This window comes from Equus przewalskii, chromosome 24 (genome assembly GCF_037783145.1).
Source record: "Equus przewalskii isolate Varuska chromosome 24, EquPr2, whole genome shotgun sequence".
In the NCBI taxonomy this organism is placed as follows: Eukaryota; Metazoa; Chordata; class Mammalia; order Perissodactyla; family Equidae; genus Equus; species Equus przewalskii.
In genome coordinates, this window is record NC_091854.1 from 14043302 (window position 1) to 14063422 (window position 20121).

Consider the following 20121-nt stretch of genomic DNA (forward strand, 5'->3'; position numbering starts at 1 on the left):
CTTCAGGCACAGCTAGATCCAGGAAGTCAAACGTTGTCATTAGGTTTAGTGTCTTTATCTTGTCTGTTATTCTGTGTTAGCTCCAATTTCTGGCAAGCTCTCCTATGATGGCAAGATGGCCTCTAGGAACTCCAGACTTATAGCCTATGCTTTAAGTGTATAATCTCCAAACTTTGTCGATAATGTATCTAAGTAAAAGTTAAGCACATATCCCCAATGTTTGTATATTTATTTATAAATTATACACTACTACATACCACTGTTATTCTATATGTTGTATTAATTATTAGCAGAGTTCAATTTTTTAGTTTTTAAGGTAAAGAATAACATAGAAATACTAATATTTTCTATAATCCCAGTGGATTGTTTTGCACACCTTGCTTTGGGGACTGCTTCATGGAAAGAGCACATCTTTTATAATCATCATCCTGTGAGCACATTTCGTTGATTCTCTTTTGGCCCAGCTTAAATCATGTGCCCATTCCCGAGTCCAGATCCTTTGAAATAGTAAAGCAAAATTTTACTAATGTAAGCAACACAAACGTCTGACTAGACAGAGAGCAATCCTATTTTAACTTTTTAAAGATATTTTATTTTGGAATCTTATAACCACTGATATATTGTCCCCTAAAATGGGTTATAATTCTTCTCTCAGTAGAGAGTTATAGAGCAAAAATTCTCTATTTCCATGACAATTGAATTCCACTCGTCTATACTAAATATCTGTGATTTCGCACCTTGGATATCATGACAGTATCCCATCTAATTTTTCTTAACACTCCAGTGACAGGTGAATGCTCTATGTTAAGATGCAGGAGTTGTCAAGTCTCTCAAATAAAATCCTATTTTTATAATTTTTGAGAATGGCCACTTTGAATAAGATGTGTAGCTGTGTGGAAAGGCAGGTCATAGAGGGCCCTGAATGATTTTCAGATCTCGAAAGAGAAAAGGAGTTCACTGGTTGGAGCGTTTTGCTTGTAAGAACATGTAAAGCATGTAAACAGAAAGTATTAGTCAGGAGCTTCTGACGGACACTGTTCTGTGTATTTAAAAGCTGATCTTCTGTGGCAGAAATACAATGGCTCATCTTGATTCTGAGGTGAAAGAAGAATGTCTGAGAGAAGACCTGAAGTTTTACTTCATGAACCCTTGTGAAAAATACCGAGCCAGACGCCAGCTTCCGTGGAAACTGGGTTTGCAGATTTTGAAGATAGTCATGGTCACCACACAGGTAATTTTATAAAATCGATTCATTTGGTTTTTTCCTTACCCCAAGATGACACTGTTTTCACGTGTTCTACCGCTTGACTTCTGATCTGAAGAGTCCACAGTCAAGCTCATGAAACTGTAAGATTATGTTGACTGTGGCGGGCGGATGGTTGGAGTCCAGGTTAGACGGCGACCTTGCTTTCGTGAGGGATTCTGAGGTCGTATCCCACAGCTTCTGTACCTATAGATAACAGGAGAGCTGGATTGGTGGGGATGGGTTTCTGTATCTGAATGAGGCACCCAGGCTGGCGAAGGCTGCTCAGTCCAAGGTGGCTTGTGTTCTTGAGATCTCGCACTGTTATCCAAATACACTTGACTTCAATACACTTCTGAAATCTGCGTTTTTGACTGTCTAGACTAGATTTATAGAATGCAAAGCTTCCCTCCCATCAGTGGCTGAGCGCTCGAAGGAAACACTAACGCCCTGCGCTCTCAGGAGTCTACAAAGGCCACCTTGGGACCTTTTGTCGAAGTTCACATCGTTGAGCACTTTGTCACCAGTACACCGCAGCCAGCACAGCCGGCCTGTAGGCTCTGGGCCTGTGGCACTGAAGCAGTTTCAGGGAAGCCTCTCTGTGGGCAGCTACTTTGAAACACATGCTCTTTAAAAACAGAACTGAGTGAGGGGGTGTGGCTCCACTGGCAAATAATCACTCTGTTATCAATGTAAAAATGTTTGTAAACATGTTGTTTCTGGAACACAAAAATAAATACCTTTCTAAAAATACCTCCATCCAGTTTTAGAAATGAGAGGAGATTCCTGCCACAACTGAAATTGCATCTTTATTCTGCCTTCATAAAGAGGCCTTTTCATTGTATATACCAGCTCATCAAGTTTTAGGATAACCAAGTTACTTCAAAGGAAACAACAAGGTTGGGGCTGCCTCAGTGGCATAGTGGTTAAGTTTGCACGTTCCACTTTGGCCGCCTGGGATTCACCGGTTCAGATCCTGGGTGCAGGACAACACACCACCTACCAAGCCATGCTGTGGCAGGCATTCCACATATAAAGTAGAGGAAGATGGGCACGGATCTTAGCTCAGGGCCAATTTTCCTCAGCAAAAAGAGGAGGATTGGCGGCAGATGTTAGCGCAGGTCTAGTCATCATCTTCTTCCAAAAAAAAGAAACAACAAGGTCGAGATGCAGGGCCCCTGTTAAATGTGCATGCTTAGTTTTTTTTGTTTTTTAAATTTTTTAAATGTTAATTGTTGGTTTTGAAGTTTTAATTTTGGCAATCTATGAAGCAGGTAAATTGTTAGTATCACTTGGAAGGAGGAGAAATAATGTCCCATTTTGTCATTTGGCCAATTTTAATTGTTTCCCTATTACTTCTCTTACCAAACCAGCTTTCGTTTCAACTTTCTGATCTATTAATGTTACTAAAATTCTAACTTACCTGGGCGTAAGACATCGTCACCATCTTTGACTCACCTTCTTTGTCCTGATATTTACTAAATCTCATGGATTCTTCTTTCAAGAGTACGTCTATTTATGTTTCGCTATACTCGCTATCTTCTTTCTAGCACACACTCTTATCTTATCTCATTAGTTACTTAAGGGTATGTTGAAAGCACCTCGTATGCTGTGCATTCTGTTGGGAATACAGCCATGAACACGTCACTGCCACTGACAGCTAGCACATAGTGTAGCATTTGCCGTGTGCCGGGCATGGTGAGCGCCTTCTGTGTATTAACTCATTTCATCTTCACTGCAGCCCTGGGAGTCAGCTCAGCAATTACTCTCTTTTAATAGATGAGGAAGCTGGGCCAAAGAGACTTAAGTAATTTGCTTACGGCCATTCAGTTAGTCAGTGGCGGAGCCGGGCTCTGAGCCGCGGCAGCCTGGCTCTACATCTGTGCCGTCTTGCTCAGATTGTTTCTTCTCTAGAGATGGGGCCTGAGTGTTCGCAGTCTAGAAATAGGGGTCAGTTAACCAGGCTGCTTCTTGTCTTCATCTTATGCCTCCCTTTCTTATCCACATACATACCAGTCCACTCAATGCTAACATCAGATTAATTTTTCTTAGAACGCCTTTATTTGTGTCACTCTTCTGCTCAGAAACTTCTGTAGAACTCTATCTCCCACAGAAGAAAACCTTGACGCTCTAGCCTGGAATTCACAGATTTCCGTAGTCTCCTTCCACTTGCTTTTCCAACAGGTTTTCATCTCCAGTTTCTTCCCCAAATCCCAGCCTCATCCTGGCTCTGTTTGTTGCTCCAGGTGCAGAGAGCTGCTTTTTCTCCCTCTTCTTGTGGGTGCTGTTGAAGTCCATCTCCCCCGCCAGCCTTGCCTGGCCCCTCAACACACGGTTTTCCTTAGTACGCTAGGACCCCTGGCTGTCCTCATCACGAATTCCGCTTTTATAGAACATTTCTGGGAATTGATCATTTACTTTGTGTGTGGGCGTACCCTGTCTCCCCTTATAAAATTGGGAGGGATTAAACTTTTGTTCCCCTTTGTATCCTAATAAATTTTGCTACTTGGGTGATATCTAATTGGAGTGCGTTTCTCAAATACCTTTCCTTCCTTCAAATCCCAGTTTCCCCTCCTCCTCTTGTGTCTCTTTTAGCACTCCATCCTTAAGTATACGGGACGAGTGGCATTTTATCAGGGTTGATGAGAAGGAAACGTTTTTTTAGACATTCCTACTCTGCATTCTCCAGTAATTTATAACCTCGAGAGGTGTCTGCATTCTTTTGCTCGTTCTGCTCTTTCCTCCCATATTCTTTGTACATTATTAGAGTGGTATCTTGTTTTTACCTGGTACAGAATATTTTCTCCTACGTTGATTTCATAATCAGGTCTTGACTTCAGTCTTTGCTAGGCTGCACTTAATGTATAATTAGTTTTCTGTTTTATATCCTATTTTCGGCAAATCTTAAGATCTAGTTAGTGGGGTTAGGATGCATTTTCTATCAACTCCTTTTTAAAAATAAAATCGCTTGGCCAGTCCCACCATCTCCTTACTCTTGTCCTGGAGGGGGTGTGATTCTGCCATTGTGTGAAGAGGACTCCATGGTCTCCTCCTCAGGGTTCCTCTCTTCTACTGAGAGATGCTTAAAATTCCAGCCCTGACCTGGTGCTGGGCCATACATGTGGGTCTTACCTTGTTCCGTGAACCACAAAATGGAGGAAGTTTCTTGTTCCTGATGCCGCATGGGGGTGGTTCTGAGCAGAGATTACACCTCTATGTTCTTTCATTCCCAAAGTTGAGTTGATGAGCTTTGAGTTTAAATAAGGTGGTAGCTTAAAATATCAGCAAATTGTATGCCACTTTCTTGGTTAAATTATCCATTCCTTATTCAGATTTTTTTGTGTTTCTTTAGGTTAACTATCAGTGTGGGAGGAATGGCTCTCATATTCCCACTTCTAGAGTTAAGTTGGCAACATGTCAGTTTGAGAGGTAGTGTGGCCAAGTGGTTAAGAGAACAAACAGGCAAGTCAGATAGACCTGGTTTGGATCCTCACTCTGACACTTTCTAGCTGTTCCAACCTGGACAAATTTCTTAACTTCAGGTTGCACATGTATAAAATGGGATGATATCCATCAGCAGATTCAGTATTTGACTCTGACATTGTGACAGCACTATCCCAGTTCCTGCGTACATCGTAGTGGAGGAAAAGGAAAAGAATCCCTGTCCTCATGGAGCCCAGTGTAATATCTCCCTCATAGAGTGTTGGGGAATTAAGTGAAAAATGAAAGGTATGAATTTTAGGCCCAGTAGATAAGAGCTGTTTGTCAACACCGTGCAGGGTTGGTCTTGCCCACATTCTATCCCAGCCTGCACAGAGGAAGCACTCAGCAAAGAGTCAGTTGTTTTTCATTTGTGTGTCAGTATTTTAAATAAAACTTTCAGACAATCATGTGTGTTCGTTCTCTGGTTTACTTTTTTAGCTTTCCAAAAGCACTATGACCCTTTCTGGCATCTCCTACGGGCACCATTTACAGATGAACTTGGAGAACCTTTATTCTTCTGGGCTTATTTTCAGCACAAGCTGGATGATATGGGACTTCTTATCTGATATTTTTTTTGAGAATGGCTGGGTTTTAGCAATTGCTCAATCCTTTGACTTGGCATTTGAGAAATGTTGCCTGGAGAGGCACAGATGCTGAAGAATGTCATCTATATACATCCTCATACAATAGTTGCAATTCTGAAAAGCTAGCACTTAACTTCTTTTCTATAAGAAAAGTCCTGGGGCTGGCTCCGTGGCCGAGTGGTTAAGTTTGCACGCTCCTCTGCGGCGGCCCAGGGTTCGGATCCTGGGCGCGGACATGGCACCGCTCGTCAGGCCACATTGAGGCAGCGTCCCACATCCCACAACTTGAAGGACCTGCAACTAAGATATACAACTATGTACGGGGGGGTTTGGGAAGATAAAGCAGAAAAAAAAAAAAAAAAAGAAGAAGATTGGCAACAGTTGTTAGCTCAGGTGCCAATCTTTAAAAAAGAAAAGTCCCAAATTTTTAAACAGAAGGAAATCGTGTAGCATAATAAAAATGACCTTGGAGTTGGACCCAGCTTTCATTCTATTAGGTAACTTAGGGCAGTTTAATGAATCTCAGTTTCCACATATGTAAAGTGGGTATGACAGAAGTAACATTTTCATAGGATTGTTGTAGTAAATGAGATTATGCATGTAAAGCAAGTTAGTACAGTGCCTGGAGTATAATACTTGCTAAAAATGGTAGTTTTTAAAAATTATTCTGCCTTTTAAAGAAGTCAGTTGAAATTTAAAAGCTAAAAAATATAAATCACTATAGCATGTAAGTTTGCATATGCTTGTTAACATTGTTTCACTGGAAAAGTTGAAGAGTTGCTGTCTTATTTAGCGTCATGCAGTGTATCACATTAACCATGGAATGACAGCAAATAACAGAAATGTCAGGATCATCTAGTTGAACTTGCTGATTTGACACATGATGAAACAGAGTCTCAAATTGTTTTGGTGACTTAGTAGTGAAGATTTGGGGCAAACTGGATTCCCATTGTTTTATAACAGGTGAGGAGATAAAGTGAGTAGATGGGGAAGGGTGTGGGGAACAGGGCTCTAGAGGTTTGACTTCTCTGCTACCACTGTGTGTGTGTGTGTGTGAGAAAGAGTGTGTGTATGTGTGAGAGTGCATGCACACTCATATGTCTCAACAATAAAAAAACCAACAACCCAATTAAAAAATGGGCAAAAGATCTGAACAGAGATTTCTCCAAAGAAGATATACGTATGGCCAACAGACACATGAAAACATGTTTAACATCATTAACTATCAGGGAAATGCAAATCAAAACTACAAGGAGATATCACTTCACTCCCATCAGAATGGCTATAATTAACAAGACAGGAAACAACCAGTGTTGGCAAGGATGTGGAGAGAAGAGAACCCTCATACACTGCTGGTGGGAGTGCCAACTGGTGCAGTCGCTACAGAAAGCAGTATGGAGTACCCTCAGAAAATTAAGAATAGATCTAACATATGATCCAGCTATCCCACTGCTGAGTATTTATCCAAAGAACTTGAAAACACTAACGCATAAAGATAGATGCACCCCTATGTTCATCACAGAGTTATTCACAATAGTCAAGACTTGGAAGCAACCTAGGCACCCCTAAAGGGACGAATGGATAAAGAAGATGTGCTATATATAAACAATGGAATACTACTCAGCCATAAGAAATGATGAAATCTGGCCATTCGTAACAACATGGCTGGACCTTGAGGGTATTACGCTAAGTGAAATAAGTAAGAGGGAGAAAGTCAAATACCATATGATCTCACTCATAAGTAGACGGTAGAAACCAGGGCAAACAAACACATAGCAACAGAGATTGGATTGGCGGTTACCAGAGGGGAAGGGGGGAGGGAGGAGGGTGAAAGGAGTGATTAGCAACATGTGTGTGGTGATGGACGGTAATTAGTCTTTGGGTGGTGAATATGATGTAATCTACACAGAATTTGAAATATATTATGATGTACACCTGAAAGTTTTATAATATAACCCAATATTACTGCAATAATAAAAAAAGAATTAAAAAAATAAAACAAGATTAAAAAAAAGTGTGTATGTGAGAGAGAGTGCATGCACGTATGAGGGAGTGTGTGTGGGAGGGAATATGCATGAGACTGTGTAGGAGAGTGTGTAAGAGTGTGCATGAGAGAGTGTGTGAGAGATACTGTGAGAGAACATGTGAGAGTGTATGAGCGTGAAAGCGTGCATGTGAGTTTGTGTGTGTATGTGAGAGAGAGAGGTTAATTTCGTGTGTAGCTGTGTGTAATTTCCTGGGTTTTTTGGGTAAACAGTTAGTGCCTGAATCCCAAGAAGAAAACTTCAGGGCAGAGGCATACAGTCACTCCTGGGGAAGTATTTCCCTCCTGCCTCGCCTTGTGCTGGACACCATGTAAGGGGGAATAAATAGGAGTTTGATCACGAGGAGGTAGGTGCGTGGTGACAATGAACGGGTTTGACGTCACATAGCTAAAGCGAGCCCTGTTATTCTTTCTGCTGCTTTGATGCTGGAGCTCTTGGAGGGGGAACCTCTTGGGTGTGAATCTGCTATGAGTTCCTCCAGAGCTGGAGTAATTGAATTCCTTTGACAATTATTACCTCTTAGCTGGAGTAAGTATTATGTAGGCCACTTTTCAAAACATTCTTAAAAGCTATAGGCAAAACAAAGTTGTGATTTTAAAAAATACTTATATTTTTAAATGCTAAATCAGTAAAACATGACTTCTTGCTTTACTATGTACATCAAGTTTTAAAACAATTAATTTGAAATCTAAGTATAAGAAAAATAGATTCAGACTTAACTGATTTGAGTTCCTTCTTCTCCTTCTCTTCATTCAAGGCCAGTAAGTCATTGGGAGTGGTAATTTCTTCTAATTTCATGCTATTTCGAATTCCTGATGTAGCTCAATGATGTTATTCTCCTTTGGGACTTGTATTTTGACATTAATGTGATTAGTAAAAACCAAAACAGTGAGATTTTTCTTGCTGATGTTTACAGATAAGGGCTGACGATAGTTAGAAGGCATTTGCCTCCCCTGGTAGATGGTAAAAGTCATATGTTCCTATTTGATTTTCTTTTCTAGCTTGTTCGTTTTGGTTTAAGTAACCAGTTGGTGGTTGCTTTCAAAGAAGAAAACACTGTTGCTTTTAAGCACTTGTTTTTGAAAGGATATTCTGGCATAGATGAAGATGACTACAGCTACAGTGTATATACTCAAGAGGACGTCTATGAGAGCATCTTTTTTGCTATTAATCAGGCAAGTGTTTTGTTGTGAAGGACCTATACTTTAAGAGTATGATACTTGACTTGGTGGTCTCAGCAAAAATAGTTATACATATATTAAAATATTCTAAAAAATTTTGCACACTCTGCCAAAAATTGTTTGCTATTTCTGTAGCTATATTTATACACAGCAGAGTTTGCCTATTTAAAATTTTTCTGTAAGATTTATGTATTTTATTTATCCCTTCACACCTACTACTTTGGGAGATTACCCCAGATCAAATAGCCAAGAGGAGATTTATAATCTCAGAAGGTTTGATGAATGAGATGCCAAATCTAAGATTGTAGTCTCAATTTTGATGTCTTAGCAGTTATAAGCCTAGCCGAATCTTAAGAATATTGAGTAGGATCTCGATATAGGCAGGTATTGAGAAACCAGATTGATGGGCCTGAAGAAAGCATTTAGGGGAGAGAAATTGTTATTTTTTCTCTTTCATTCATTCATTCAATAAATACTTGGGTACCTAGTATGTACCAGCTACTGTTCTACACATTGGAGATATAGTGTGAATGAAACAGACAAAAACCCTGTTCTTATAGAACTGAATTCTGGAGGGGAGAGCCAGGCCAGTGGAAAGAAGTGAGATGTATAGTACTGAATGCTGACTCCCTGAAAACACCACCAAAAAAACAAGTTGATAAGCAATACTGAGCTTACTGCTGATAGCAGTCAGGGAGCTGCTCCTTGACCATTCCCCGCGGTTCCTTGGGTGGAGAGGGCAAAATCCAGATATAGTTCTGAAGTCTGTTTTAAGGCAGGTCTTTCAATGTGAGGGGTGCTCGATTGGAATTGGGTAAAGATCGTGAGATAATAGTTTAGGACTGGTGGACACACAAGTGAGGGTTTGTGGGGAGAGTGGTTTCAAAGAGTCTTGGAGTTATTAGACTAAATCTTCAAAGTGGTTATCTGTTTAAATGAGCTTTTTGGATGTTCCTGAAATAAACAATACCGTTATTTGCAACTTTTATGTTCCTGGGCAAAAGTTTCCTGGAATAATAAAGTCATGTTATGAAGATGGGGCTAGTTGAGCCCTGTTAGTGCAGAGAGGCGAATGGTCACATCGTGTGAATGTGAGTTAATATGAGCTAACGTGAGTCATGCGAATGCAAGCTGGGGGTGTGGAGGGCTTGGGTCTGCAGGGGCATGTCCGGAAGTGATGGCTGCTGTGGAATACGGCAGGGCGAGGACTGGGAGTGCCTGGTGCTGCCTGTGCACTGCCCATGGATGTTGGCAATTTGCATTGGGTGGAAAGGGAAGGCCTTGCTGATGTGGAATCAAGACCTGAATCAAGACCTGAGGCCTGGCAAGCTTCGGGAACTGCCTGGAGGTCAGTGTGGCTTTGGAAGGTGAGGGGTGGGGGCAAGGGACAGTGTCTGCTATAAGGTCAGCAATAGGCTTTGGCTGAATGAGGCTGGAGTCTACGTCAGCACGTTTACTTCAGTTTTGAGTTCTGTAAGTGTGTTTCTGTCCAACTCGAGAAAACTGCCTTGTGATATTTTACATCAGGGAGTTCTGTTGAAGGATATGAGATAAACAAGAAAAAAGAGCTAAAAGCGAGGGGCTGTCCCAGTGGCAAAGTGGTTAAGTTTGCACACTCTGCTTTGGCGGCCCAGGGTTCGCGGGTTCAGATCCCAGGTGCAGACCTAGCACAACTTGTCAAGCTGTGCTGTGGCAGCATCCCACATAAAACAGAGGAAGATTGGCATGGATGTTAGCTCAGCAACAATCTTACTCAAGCAAAACGAGGAAGATTGGCAACAGAGGTTAGCTCAGGGCCAGTCTTCCTCACAAGAAAAAAGAGAGCTTAAAGTGTATTCTATAACTTCTGATGAAACTCTTAAAGCTCATAAGTGTTTTTATCTATTTTTAATAGTATCATCATCTAAAGAACATATCCCTGGGGACCCTTGGTTATGGAGAAAATGAAGACAATAGAATTGGCTTAAAAGTCTGTAAGCAGCATTACAAGAAAGGGAGCATGTTTCCTTCTAATGAGACGCTGAATATTGACAGTGACACTGAAAGAGGTAATGGAGTGATAATTTCCTTATATGCCTCTATCGTCGACTGTGGTAAGAGCAAGAATGCCCTCATGTGCTGGCAGCCCAGATGGAACAAACAGCTGTGCTTTCGTGACAGCTAACCTACTTGTGGCTTTTACCATTTGCCTGCAAAGGGCTTTGGCTCAGGAAACCGCGGGTCCATCGTGACAGGACCACGGAGCATTCGTGGATCTCTTTGGTACAACACAAGATTGTTGATTTTGGGGTAAATGCACAGGTGTTTCCTGTTTTGCTAGGTTTTTCCCTCTATGAGGGGGCAATTTGACTTTTTGGAAAAAGAAAAGTCTATATTTATTAACCAAAATAATGTGTGTCCAAATGCTTTATACTCTTTATTATTTGTAGAATATGTTAATAATCTTCAAAGGTGAATTTTGATAAGCAACTCATTTTCTCTTTGAGGATATCACTTGGCAAAAAGTTAACATCCAATTGAGTAGAATTGTTTTCTGCTGTTCTATTAAGAATTTAAAAGCACACAATATGTAAAGTTTTTGACTTAAGGCTCTAGGGATTTTATCATTCATTCAACAAACCTCTGGTGTACATCTGCCGTGCCCAAGGCACTCACTGTTTCATGTACTGGGGTTGCAAAGATTAATTAGTCATGGCTCCTCAAGTAGCTAACAGTTCAGAAGTGGGAGTCTGAGTAGCAGTTTAAATTTGGAATGGTTTTATTAAAATGAGAGCGTCACACAGTTCATTTGACCATATTTCCTGTAATCCAAATTTAAGGTGCCTCGGTAACGCAATAGGAGAACACACCTATGAGATGGAGGTCCTAACTCTGTTTCCACAGGCTGCCTGCTTAGAATCTCTTTAGGAGTAAACATATCCCCTGCTCTTGACTCTGAAAGAAGCAGCCCATAAGCCAGCACCAACAGGGGCCCTGGTCGCTTTCAGAAACTATCTAGGTGTCAGTGGCTTGGTCCTGTGGCCAGGAGCCTTGCAATGTCACATGTCTTACTGCCCTGCAGGCTTCTGCTATCCTGGGATCTCTGTGGGAGCCAGCCTGCAGGGGCTAAAGCTGTTTCACACCGAATCTGCTTCCTGAGGCTGTCAGCTGTGCTCCTCCTCAGGCGTTCTGTTACTGTGCCCAGAGTGCCCCATAGGTGGAGCTGAAAGCTTGTGTGGTGACCTTCTGCTTCAAGTAAGCCACGGGCCACTTGGCCTCTTAAAAAGGTGCGACTCAATCTGATGCATCATATGACTATTTTCCGGTGATTCATATGTTGTTTTCCTCAATTGATTTTTCTTGGAAAATCAATTAAAGAAATGTGGCCAAAGTCAATATCTGTGGCTACACAGGACAGGCAGTGCCAGAAAGCAGGATTTATTCCCTGACCATTGGACAGTGATGCCTTTGTTCATTTCCTTTCTATCAGAATATGGAATCTTTTTAACTAAATAGAGAGAAGATGTTTATTAATTTGACTTTTTTAAGAGAGATGGCTTAAGCAAGTTAATTGTATTTTTTGACTTGTTAAGTATAACTTGTCAAAGAGAACATTTTGACATGTCTAGTCAAAAGATGTAAAGAATATTCTTAAAATAGTTGATACTGGATTTTAGACTTCCTTTTCTTGGAGGCATTGCAGGAAGCCTGAAGAGGATAGAAATAGGAATTGAGCTTGACTTCATTGGTGTGGCATTACAGTTTAAGTAGGTGAATTAGCAGAAGCTGTTCTGATTACCTATTCATGAACTGCGCATTTTCTTTACTATTGAGAGAAGCATCCTTTGGTGTGTTAAATGCAGAGATCTTTCTGCACGCCCACTTCCCACTGGGTTTACGTTTAGTTGCACGGTTGATTGTGTAGCTCAGGGTTTCCCTCACTTCGTGCTCTGGGCATATCCTCCCGCTCCTGCCTCTGGACCTGGAGCTTTACCATTTAGCCTCATGGGGGGACTCTTTGTTTTTGTTAAAAAAAACAACCCCCGCCCTTTTTTTTTTTTTCTCATAACATTTAGACGGCTGTCATTCTAATACAGTGTTTCATTTTCTTTAACACAGATTTTGAATTTCTAATGTTCTCCTTTCCACATGTCCTTAGCATGAGACATTATGACCATTTCATCATTTTCCCCGTTGTTTTCAGAACACAGCTAATCCCCCTCCTTTTGTCTCCTTTGCTGGAGTAGTCTGCCCCATAAATGAAATTCATTTGAATGATGAGGCTGCTACTTGAATATCGCTTTGTTTTGTCTGAGGTTTGATGTCTTGCTTAGGGCTTTTGCCATCCTTTTCAAAAAAATCTCAGTTCTTAGGTTTTGCTGCCACCAGGTGCTTGGTGGCCTTATTAGCAATGACTGTAGCATAAGGGCAGCCAGACTTTAGAGAGTTCTGAATGTGTATTTAGATAAAGTGTAACTCTATAATTACAATTGCAAAATTTGAATAACCAAATAGACTTTTATAAGGCAAATTTTCAGATAGTGTAAAATTAAAAAATGCTGTCATATTTCTCTGAATCTAAGATGCTATCAATTTTTTTTTAAAGACTCATCTGTTTTAGAGACATTTAAAAGGGAAAAAAATAAACATTGAGAATGAAATACAGGCGAAGAATTTAGTCATTTACTCAGATCAGTTTAGTTCAAATGTGTTTTTTTTTTGGTTGTCACCTTAGAATAAGAATGTTAGAGGTAGAAGGACCTTAAATATCGTCAGTTTGGCCTTCATTTTGCAGTTGAGAAACTGGAGCTCAGTCAAGTTGGGTGACTGAGCCAAGGTTATGTAATATTTAGTGATAGTAGGGCTTTGCTACTCCAGTCCAGTAACACGAGCATCACCTGGGAGCTTGTGAGAAATGCAGGCTCTCAGGCCCACCCTGGAGATACTGAATCCCAATTTGCATCTTAATCAGATCCCTAAGTGCTTCATGTGCCCTAACAAACTTTGGAGGCCTGGTTCAGTGCTCTCCAGCTGAATGAAGCCTTTGGCTGTGCACAGACCTCTCTGTTACTGACTTCACCCAGTTTCCACTGTCCCTTGCCACCTGCCGTCAGTGTCTCCTGTTCCCGGCTTAGATACCTCTGGCCATCAGCGTCCCTCCCTTACAAAAGCTGGAGAGGCACTCGCCTCTCCCTTCTGTCCCACCTGGCTCCTCTCAGCTGTCCCTAGGGTCTTCCCCACCTGCGCCCAGTGCCCTGGCAGCTGATGCCTCCTGGAGAAGCGTGCCAGAGCAGAACACGCTCATCTTGCCACCAGGTCTTCAAAGCTCCCGGCACGGCTTCCCTCCACTGCCTTTCACCCTCGTGTTACAAAAGAACACAGAGCGAGGCCACAGTTAAGGCCTCACCTGAGCACCGGGGCTCCCTGCTTTCAGCTTCTGAGAAGTCCAGCCCCTCCTCTCTGCACCCAGATTTACACCTCTGAGCTGAATTCCTCTCTGAACTCTGGATTCCTGTATTCACTTGGCTGCTTGACAAGCGCTCTGTGATGTCTCATAGCGATTTCAAACCTGCCATGTCCAAAACAGAACATTTCAAACCTCCCCCCTCCCGACCCCTGGCTCAACCTCTTTCTTCTTAGTCTTCCCCATCTCAGAAAACAATACCAATATTTTCATATCCCGCTATAATATCCCCAGCTGCTCAAGCCCCGAATTTGAATTTGTTGATTTCTCCATTGCCATTGCCACTGCTGTAGTCCAAGCCACTGCCACCTCTTGTTAAGACTGGTCTCCCTCCTTCTAGTCTTGACTCCTCCACCCCTGCCCTGCCCCACAGTGACCGGAATGATATTTTTTGTAAGTCGGGTCATATCATCCCTAGCTTAAAATCCGTGAGCGGCTTCCCTCCCATTCCATTTGGAGTAAACCCCACAAGTCCCTAGAGGAGCTGGTCACCCCCTGCCTCTCCAAGCCCCTTGCCCTGCCGCCATTTCCCTGTCCTAGCATCCTTGTTTGATGAACAAGCTGAGCTCGCTCCTGCCTGCCTTTGCTTCACTGGAGCACTCACTCTGGATCTATCCACAGCTGCTTCTCTCTCCTCCCTCAGGTGTCAGTGCAAACACCCCAGCCCTGAGAGCCCTTTCCCAGCCCCCGTCCCCAGGTACAGCCTCCCTGCCCAGCTGTCCTCCATCCCTTCACTCCATCTTCAAAGTACTTCTCCCACTGTGAAATCATCTTGTATGTATTTTTCACTCTTGGTTTATTTCTGAGACTGCAGTGTGAGCTCCACACCTTGTCTGTCTGGTTCACTGCTTTACCTTCAGTGCCTACCACAATGAGCCCATAAAAGCTCTCAGCAAATGTTTACTGAATAAATGAATGAGTAGGGTAGGGAGCCTGGATCTTTTGATGTTGTGAAATAGGCGCCCAGAGGTCAGCCTCATCAGTGTACTGGTGAAGAGCTCAGGCTGGAACTGAGCACGTGTAGATTTAAATTCTGATTTGCCACCACCTAGCTGTGTGACGTTGAGGAATTTTCTTGGCCTCTCCATGCCTTGGTTTGTCCATCTGTAAAATGGCAACAATAGTGCCCATCTCACAAGGTTGCTTTGGGGATTAAACAGGACAATATGTTAAGTGAGAGAGCATATAAAGGCGGTTGCACAGTGCCTGGCAGAGAGTAAGTGCCCTGTGTGTCTTTGCTATTTTTATCATTTTCAGTCTTTTTCTGTAGAAAACGAGTTTCTTTCAGTTAAAATCCCTCACTTTACCAGTCAAGGTCCAGTCAGGAAAACCAACCTTGAGTTGTTTCTTGACATTAACAGTCCATTTGCCAAACACACAGAGGCACCCCTTCTGACACCTGCCTTTCTTCAATACTGTGCCTGTGGAGTTGTCCATTCAGCTCCATGTCCTCGTTTTTGGCCCAGGAACACCTAGTTTTTAGCTAATGTAGGTGTGTCTTACATGTTTTGCGTGCCAGCTGTGTGCTAGGCAGTGGTGTTTAACAACACACAGCACAGTTATGCTCCTGCTCTCCAAGGCCTGATCCTCTGGTTGAGCTGCAACTGTGGGACAAGAGTCTCAAAGAAATAGCCATTGAGTCACCCAGATTCTTGAGCACCCACTGAGTGTCAGGCACTGCAGCAGGCCCTGACTTTTCCATTTCAAGGGCAGCACAAAGGGGCAGCACAGCCTGGACGAGCGAGGCTGGCCTCACACCAGTTCTGTCATCAGGGCTCTGTGACCTGGAAAGGCGTTGACCACAAAAGGCTTTCACGGTCTCTAGACTTCCTCGGAGTCCTGCCAAGGTGTTGGGCTGCACAGTCATGAGACTAATTTTTAGACAAGACTCTTGAATCATTCTTTTATAGTTTACAGCTCATAATTTGTTTTTACTTGCGTATAACTTAAACTCCTTTCCTTTTCTTTATTTTTTATTTTGAAAAAGTGTCAGACTTAACAGAAAAGTTGCAAAGTAGCAGAAAGATTTCCTCGTATACCCTCCATTTCCTAAATGCTTACGTTTTACCACATTTGCTCTGTCCTTCTTCCCAGTATACACATTTCTCCTGAACTGTGTGAGAACGAGGTGCAGACACGCTCTCTCTTTGCCTCTAAATCGCTGAGTGTGCATCTCCCCGAAACAAGAGCATTCTCCTACATAACTACTGCACGTGCTCAAGAGCATGAATGAACACTGCAATACTACAGTCTACAAATCCTATTCACTTTTCATCAGTTGTCCTAATGTTTATAGCAAAAGAAATGCTCCTAGCCTCCCCAGTCCAGGATCCCATATTGCGTTTAGTTATCATGTCTCTTTAGTCTCATTTAATCTGGAGCAAAATAAATTCCTTGACTTTGTTTTTTTTAATGTCCTTGACATTTTTGGAGAGTAGAATGTCCCTCACTTGGGTTTTTCTGTTTCTTTATAACTAGATTGAGGCTATGCATTTTGGGCAGGAATACCACTCAAGTGGTACGTTATTTCAGGAGGTACATGATGTCTGTTTATCTCATTACTGGTGATGTTAACTCTGATCACTTGGTTAGGGTGGTATCTGCTGGGTTCTCCACTGTAAAGTTCCTGGGCTTCCTGTTGTGAATAGCAAATATTCTGTTGGGAGATCCTTTGGCAATTTGTAAGTATCCTGCTCCTCATCGCTCTTTGGCCCAGTAGTTTCAGCATCTGATCCTTGCCTGAAACCATCACTGTTTTCTTTCATTGCCTTAGACTGTCTCCACATAGACCTTCAGGCCCTCTCCAAGAACCCTCAGGACTGGAAGAACTCATCATTCTTCAGACTGGAATTTTATCGGTAAATGTTTTTAAGTCTTATTTTCTAGGAGACAGGGATGGGGAAAGCAGAGTAGGATGGTATAAGACTGTGACAATTTATACCTTGTAATATTTTTTATTCAGGCTCTTACAAGTTGAAATCTCCTTTCACCTCAAAGGCATTGATCTACAGACGATTCACTTCCGAGAGTTACCGGACTGTTACATCTTTCAGAATACGGCAAGTGTCTGTTACTAAGCCCCCTTTTATTATGTTTCTCTTCTCCTTCTGTAGATGTGGAGTATAAAACACATCAGCCTGTGGATGTGCAGTTGTGTTTAAAACAGTTTTAGTGACATTTCTATAGCATTGTTGATCCAGAGACCATTACCTCTGAAAATGAAGCAAGCTCTTTCCAACGTTTTAAAACTAGATTTCTGGGATGAAAAGAGGGGTTTTCAAAATTGGCTTTGACCTCCTGCTCTCCTAATACATTAGAAAAAAAGTTTATGATAAGTGTTTTAAGTGTCTACAATGTTATTCTCACTTTCGAAGGAAGGTCTTGCAAATGTTGTAGCAGATGTTTTGAAACCTCGAGGCAGAGACCGCCCCCTGGATCTGGAGGCCCATCTATAGAGGGTCCACTGTGGCTTCCTTGCTTTTGCGAGGGGGCGTGTGTGGAAGAGACTGCTCACTTTTGTGAACTTCACAGGCAAAGGGCTTGGAGAGCCGCATGTGCAGGTGATCTATGATGAAATCCACAAGCACTGAGCATCTCTAAACACAAGCCACACGCTGTGTGATGCAGGAATGTCACTGTGACCAAACCAGAGGTTCAAGAGTTAAACCACACAGGCCTCATTTCTATACTTAACGCCTATGACTAAACCACCACTAACCCCGCCGCTAGCTCGGTGCTGAGGTCTCATTTTCCCCCAGGAAAGCCCCTAAAATACTTCTCTCAAAGCCTAAAATACTCAGCATCTATCACTTCCACTTCGAATGGTTGAAACAATGTGGAAGATTGAGGGCATTTGGAAATCTTAAATTCAGCCTGCAGCCTCGGAGTAATGCTTGTCATTTCTGAAAGCATTATATGTAGCACTTGAAGCAAATAGGAAAAGAATTTCCAGGGGCCGGCCCCATGGCCGAGTGGTTGGGTTCGCACGCTTTGCTTCGGCAGCCCAGGGTTTCACTAGTTTGGAGTCCTGGGCGCGGACATGGAGCTGCTCATCGGCCATGCTGGGGCAGCGTCCCGTGTGCCATGGCTGGAAGGACCCACAACTAAATATATGCAACTATGTACCGGGGGGCTTTGGGAGAAAAAGGAAAAATAAAATCTTTAGAAAAAAAGAAAAAGAATTTCCAGCCTAGTAAAATCCTAGACTTTCATACTCAAAGGATAAATTGAAGCAAATGCTTTAAATTCCATTCAGTGTAATAAACAAGATCACTGTGGTTGTGTTCTCTTGTCAAAGGCTGATGAATTCTCATTTTTGTTCCTGGAACTGGTTATGTTTTTAGTCTAAGATTTCTCTGAACCCGAATGCAGATTCACCCTTTGGACCATATTTTCTGTTAATAATAGAAAGCTGTGAAAGAATCAGGAGATGAGGACATTTTCATCAGTATAATTCATTTTGGATCAGCATGCTGTTGGGATGCCATTGATATTTTAAGTGGAGGTGATCTCTCAAGTCACACTCTCCAAACCTTTGTCTCTCCAGATTACCTTTGACAATAGAGCTCACAGTGGCAAAATCAAAATCTATTTTGACAGTGATGCTCACATCGAAGAATGTAAAGACTTGAACATATCTGGATCTAGTAAGTATCTTACATGCTTGCCCATTATGGATTACGGATGATTTTTAACATTTTCTTTTGGGATTTAGGGTGTTTAAATGCTCTATTTGGGTGGCAGTGGGAAGAAAGAGCTCCAGAAAACCACATTTTGAGACTTCAATTCTATATAGCAGACCCCCAAAGCCTTGCATTTTTGTCCGATTCAGTAAATATTGATTACACACCTCTGAGGGCAGTGTGGCCCAGTGGTTCAGAACAGCTTCTGGAGTTAGACTACCTGACTTTGGGTCTTGGTTCTGTTTACTCTACCTGTGACCTTGGACAAATTACTTAACCTCTCTCTGTTTCAGTATCTTTCTCTGCAAACTGAGAGTAATAACAGTACTTTACTTTCCAGAATGTGGAGTATTAAATGAATTGGTATGTAAAGCAAAGCACTGAGAACAGGAGTTGTCACATCCTCATTGCCAGGTACTCTGGAAAAGAAAGAAAACTCCTTAATGAGGAGACTGACGTGCTTGGAGACTCTCTAATATGTCACGGGTAGGATAAGTGGTGGAGCTACAAAAGGGATGAGGATAAAGTAAGCAAAGGCTAATTTTGACTGCGGCGGAGTGGGAAATAAGATCTTGGAATTATTTTTGGAGAAGGTACACTGAGCCTTTGACAATGGAGTGGGGTGAAGGCCTTCAGAGCCCGGAAAGCAGCCTGAGCGGACACTGGGTCATTTACTCACTCATCACTCGGAAAACACATCTTACTCCACAGTGTAAAATGGGCTACACAGAACCTGCTCTCACAGAGGGGTTGGGATGGTGTTAATGATGGGTGGTCAGGATTTTTCAATTTGCAAGTTTTGTTTATCTGGATTTGCCTTTGACCAGATTATTAGAACAAAATAAAATGTGAAATACCTGTGGTTCCTAATAATTTTAGATTTGTTTTAAACTGGATTTGATCTGTGGACTGTTGCTTTTCAGCTGTATAATATGTCCTGATGATTCTGAAGTTTTGGTTTCACCCTTTCCGGTAACTAACTCAAGCCTCTGATCAGCATAGACAGTTTTGGTTTCCGTTAAAAAGTGGTTACTCTTCCCCAGTGGGCACACACTGTCTCCCACAGAAACACACAGATCAGATGCATATTTTCCAAGTCCAAGTATAGGTTGCAGCTATTTTATGTGAAAAAAGCTCACCTTTGTCACATATGAAATGTGGTTTGGAACAGTGATTGTGACCGAATGAGTTAGTCAGATATTGCCAGAACCCGGTTTCCTTCCTCCCCACAGGCCTCCTCAGAGCATGGGGAGCTGCTGTTCCCTGTGGCAGAGCAAGGAGCTCTGGCACCCCCTGTGGCCAGTGCGGAGAAACGCAAACCACACGGACCACTGAGTAGAAATACTGACTTTTGTACATTTCTCCCAGAGCTGTGTCCTAAGAAACCAGATTCTGTCACTGGAAGAAGACAGGTGGAAAACAAAATGATGTGATGTGAAAGCCTTAAAAAGCTGAAGTTT

General features: G+C 42.2%; 1 protein-coding gene across 10 annotated transcripts in view; it reads left to right on the forward strand.

The window, feature by feature from the left end:
• MCOLN2 (mucolipin TRP cation channel 2) overlaps positions 1-20121 on the forward strand; it is a 49523-nt gene that overhangs the window by 14547 nt on the left and 14855 nt on the right. For 8 of the 10 annotated variants that reach the window (XM_070592761.1, XM_008538177.2, XM_008538176.2 and 5 more), the window contains exons 2-7: positions 1072-1231; positions 8357-8530; positions 10431-10584; positions 16753-16837; positions 16942-17038; positions 18526-18625. In XM_070592761.1, the coding sequence (XP_070448862.1) occupies positions 1072-1231; positions 8357-8530; positions 10431-10584; positions 16753-16837; positions 16942-17038; positions 18526-18625 (770 nt within the window). Of the gene's footprint in view, positions 1-1054; positions 1232-8356; positions 8531-10430; positions 10585-16752; positions 16838-16941; positions 17039-18525; positions 18626-20121 lie in introns of all 10 variants that reach the window. The other 2 variants (XM_008538180.2, XM_070592763.1) reach the window with 1 other exon arrangement.